General features: G+C 33.7%; 1 protein-coding gene across 2 annotated transcripts in view; it reads right to left on the bottom strand.

Moving 5' to 3' along the window:
- Window positions 1-4,617, bottom strand: part of LOC117109685 (adhesion G protein-coupled receptor L2-like) — a gene marked incomplete at its 5' end in the record, with an annotated part of 15,204 nt that extends 10,587 nt beyond the window's left edge. For both annotated transcript variants that reach the window (XM_033252064.1, XM_033252063.1), the window contains 6 exon segments: window positions 213-262; window positions 1,212-1,386; window positions 1,800-1,878; window positions 2,288-2,338; window positions 2,670-2,708; window positions 4,453-4,617. In XM_033252064.1, the coding sequence (XP_033107955.1) occupies window positions 213-262; window positions 1,212-1,386; window positions 1,800-1,878; window positions 2,288-2,338; window positions 2,670-2,708; window positions 4,453-4,617 (559 nt within the window).
- Between the last annotated feature and the right edge of the window lie 110 nt (window positions 4,618-4,727).

The raw sequence follows: 4,727 nt of genomic DNA on the forward strand, positions 1-4,727 counted from the left end.
TTTAAAGGAAAAAGAAACAAGAGTACAGTGTACTTAAAAAATAAAATCTATAATTATAGCTTTATCTTAAAGTTGTCCTCTAACAATTACAAGAAGTCATAAAAAAAAATTTGAAATTAACTTGCTCATTTTGCAATAGCATCAAATTATTAACTTGAGCATAACAATTAATTTAATAAAACAACAATCTCAAACATTCAACGTTTTCTTACATTTCACTATAGTTCCAGTAAACACATTTTGGTTTTCCAAATAAAGAGAGCTGTAATTTTAAAAACAGATCATATCATATATCATCATGATAATAATATTATGTTTTATCAGATGACTAGGTGCATCAGATAATAAGAAAGTACATTATAAAGATAAACTATGGCTTTTACCGGCGAGTATAGTTTTTTTTTTTTCAAAATATATTCAGTGAATGAGTTTTAATAGATTTAAATAATTATCCAATGGTGGTAATTTGGATTGTGTTATATAAATATTCTGTCTACTTTAGCCCAACTATTTGTTTTTCATTTAGTGTATATAATACAACTAACAATATTATTTCACTGCCCATAGAGACATGCCTAGACAATGTAATGAACTTAAGCAAATGGGTTGGTAGCCTTAGCTTAAATATCAATAATTTTATTTTTTTCTCTTTTTTGGTGAACCACCACTTTCATTTATCATAAATTGCAATATTACAATATCAGTTACATAAACAAACATCAATACAGACATTTCTTAACTATTGATATTGTAATTATGTATGTAGATCAACATAGCTTATTGATCGAGGAAACACGATTTGCATTGGTATGCCAATATTGTAGCCGTAAAATTTAAACCAAAACTTCTGAAAATACGTGTGCAAACAGATGATCTATGGTAGAGCGATTGTTGAGTTTTTGGCTGTGAAACCGTAAGAGAGAACCATAGAGCCCAGAAGTTTGTAGATGTTATTAAAACTATTTACAGATGGGGCTAAGTGTAGTTGCACAAGTAGGTATACAGTAAAAGAGATATCTGCCAAAAGTTATGATATTTATTTTATCTAAAATAGACAGTAAGAGTGTTTGAAGGTACAAACATTTTTTTTTTTTTTTTTTTTTTTTTAGTGTGTGCTGTCATTTTCATAAAATACTTACTGACAAAATTGAGAATCATAGATTGGATAACAATAATAATAATAATAACATTAATAATCATAAGTTTCTTACATTTAGACGAGTAAGACAAAACTCGACTGTCTGGTTATCCTCAAATTCTGTAAACGGATGATCACCAAATCGTAAAGATGCGCCGATTACATGCGAATCTAATACCAATTTCGTCGTATTCACCCTTGAGTCCACTGTACCATTATAACTTTCCGTTGCATTATCGTTGGCCATACTATCAAAAGTGAATTCAATACTATAAATCTACTTACATTGCCAAAAACCTAATCTTATAATCAATATAGGACTAGCAGGCCTAGAGTTACAAATCGTTTATTTGTTATTACTTCATTCATTAGTTATAGCTGTTACGATATTATATTGTATGGATTTTATATCTGAAATTAATTAATGAGTGGATGGATGAATGAATGAACAAACGAACGACAGACGAACGAATGGATGGAATTGAATGAATAAATAAATAAATATACCGTAATAATTAATTAATTAATTATCCGTAATAAAAGAATTGAATAAATAAAATAAATAAGGCATATACTGTATGCAGATAAAAGAATTTATCATTAAATATCAATGTTATATATATCATTTTCCTCAATGCCTATTTAATAACAAAAAACTCACCTATTTATATCGTCATTGTGGTCAGAATGTAGAAATTTTCCGAGTGTCTTGTACGCTACGAACATTATTTTCAATTTTTCTGTAATTATTTTGAACATTGCGTCATTTAGAAATAAATTATCAAAGTATCGGGCAGTGAATGACTTATAACTTCTGGCAGCAAGTGATGTTCTCTCTACACATGAAGGAACGATTTGCTCCGTTAGAACCTACGCTGCCAAGGCTTGTGGAGTCAAATTATTTTTAGTCATGAGCAAGTAACAAGAGTTTGCAATTTGAAGGTAAGAACACCAAGCTAACCAACTAAATAAATAGGCCTAGTTCAACTTTCTTTCAAAAAAGACTGAATAATCTTTTTTTAAGCTAGACTTACCGGGAAAAGAAGCAATATTGTATACATATTATTTTAATTATGACTACTACTAAATTAAGCATATACAATAATTGGTAGATTTGCAACTTAACGGACGAGGTAGAATGAATTTCACCTTTGGTAAGGCCGAGTGAACTCGTTTCTACAGTTGCCATAAATTCAGAACCTGAAAACAAAATGAGAACACGCTGTATCATTTTATGGTATACGGTACAATCGATAAGGTTCATGGTGTATTGCATCTTCATGATGGTATAAGAAATTGAAGCTCTCCCTCCGCGATATGAAGTTCCATGTGCCATAGGCCTATATCTGGTTTATTATGTGGGCAGATCACATACATTCGTCATAGAATAGTGTTAACATAGCATTATATTGATCCCAATTGATATAGTTGCTATAGCACTTGTGTACTTTGTATCAGTACGGCATGATCGAGATAGCATGCACCCTATTTTGAATAACCCTAGGATCAAAGCAAATTTAATCATCCTTACCAACCGAAACTGTAGATTGTTCAGTTGCATCTTCCGGTCCTGAAAACAAACCAAAATATTAGAATAAGATTGTTTAAAATGACTAAAGATTTATTAATATTAAATAAATCAATCACCAGTCTTTCGTTCACGATACCGTAATTACGCCTACATTAGTAGATTTAGCGCAGCAGCCTATGAGCAATTTGATCACTCAAGTACAGTATAGTGTTACATTATCACTAACGTCGAGAGGGTGGTGTTGACAGGGAAAGTGCCCCGGGGCCTTGGCCTTACTGGGGGCCCGGCATAAAAAAAATTGCAGTTTTCTCAAAATCTATTTTTTCTAAATAAAGTGGCATTAACAAACACAAAGATTTTGTTTGAGATCCGTAGGTGCCACAAACACAATACAACCGGATAATGGCAGGATTAAAAAACTGGTTTTATTCTGTGTAAACTCCAAGGATAGCCCAGGAAAGTCTAGAAGAAGACTTATTTCCAGTGGGGTTCTTCTGGTGGTGATTGGACAGTACACCGGGAGACAATCTCCTACTCTTTTCCGAAGAGTGTACTGTGTTTTTTAAAGTGCACATGGGCAATAAATGCACACGGGACCAACGGCTTAAACGTCTCATCCGAAAGACGGTGCGCTATTGTAACTTGTATTCAGCCCTCTAGCTGAAACACAAGGAAAGGCAGCGATGGGAATTAAGCCGGGGACCTAGAGACCTCCACAGTTCAGCGCACATACAGTGGCTACCACCAGATTAGCCGACTGAGCTAAGCTGCTCTCTAATCGTCTAATTTCGAGAAAAACTAATAGCGTGAACTATACCATTTAGACTATTTTTCACCAGTCGTTTTTCTACTGATCCTTATATTATGGTACCCAATGATCATCAAAATATCGATAATGTTTGAAATAACCTTGCTCAACAACATTTTCATAGAACTGTTGTGAATTTATGCCCGAACTAATGAAAGTGATAGTGAATTGTTCATGACTATTTTTACTAGTCGATTCTTACGTTATGGTACCCAAGGATAATGAGAATAGCGATTATGTTTGAATTAGGCTAACCTCATTTAACATCTATTTCATAGAATTGAGTGTTGTGAATAATAGCATAATCAAGCATATAAGGAATTATTTGGATATTGGCTAAATTAACATTATTTAACCTTAAAATAGGCAGGGGTGGTGCCAGGAATTGCACGACGGGGGGGGGGGGGGGGGGGGGGGTGCGATGTCCCCGACGGGTGGGCCGATGTTCCTGAAGAGAGCAAGGTGAGCGTGGTCGGGCTCGCTCAGAATTATTCGGAAGTAAGTGGTCCAGGGGCGAAAAAAAATACAATTTAGGGGTTTCAAAGGCTTATGTTTAATCTATTTTGTAGATAGAATCTACTATTAAGTAGAAAATACATACAATATTTATATTCCACGACAAATTGTGGTTTATCTCCCCGACAGGGGGGGCTCTCCCCGACGAGGGACCGGGCTCGCTCAGAATTATTCGGAAGTAAGTGGTCCAGGGGCGAAAAAAAATACAATTTAGGGGTTTCAAAGGCTTATGTTTAATCTATTTTGTAGATAGAATCTACTATTAAGTAGAAAATACATATATTATTGGACTATTTTCTCTCTAGTTGTTTCTATGTGTATCATAACCAAGTATTGAATATTCAATATTTTGAATATTGAATATTCAAATTATTGAGTATTCAGCTACCCCACCTTTAAGTGGGAGCAGCTAGAAGAAGAAGAAGAAGATAACAAAGTATTGAATATTCATGTTCTTACCATCAGTCATTGTAAGCAGGGTGGTCGTCTGTTTTTCTGTGAGTCGTGGTAATTTCAGATAGGAGCAGCTACTCTTATCTCCTAAGGATACTACGTAATGTTCCTCATTATCCTCTTCAGTGTCATTGGACTTATCATTAATGTCGACAGCTCTAACTTTCATATCTAAATGTAGATAGAATTGCTAATTTCTCAAGTGGCGGGTCAAGAAAATCGAAATACATATAATTTATAATTCATAATTCAAATATATATATATATATATATATATATAT

Source organism: Anneissia japonica, unplaced genomic scaffold (assembly GCF_011630105.1).
Source record: "Anneissia japonica isolate Jap-2015-1 unplaced genomic scaffold, ASM1163010v1 scaffold287772_len198928_cov201, whole genome shotgun sequence".
In the NCBI taxonomy this organism is placed as follows: domain Eukaryota; kingdom Metazoa; phylum Echinodermata; class Crinoidea; order Comatulida; family Comatulidae; genus Anneissia; species Anneissia japonica.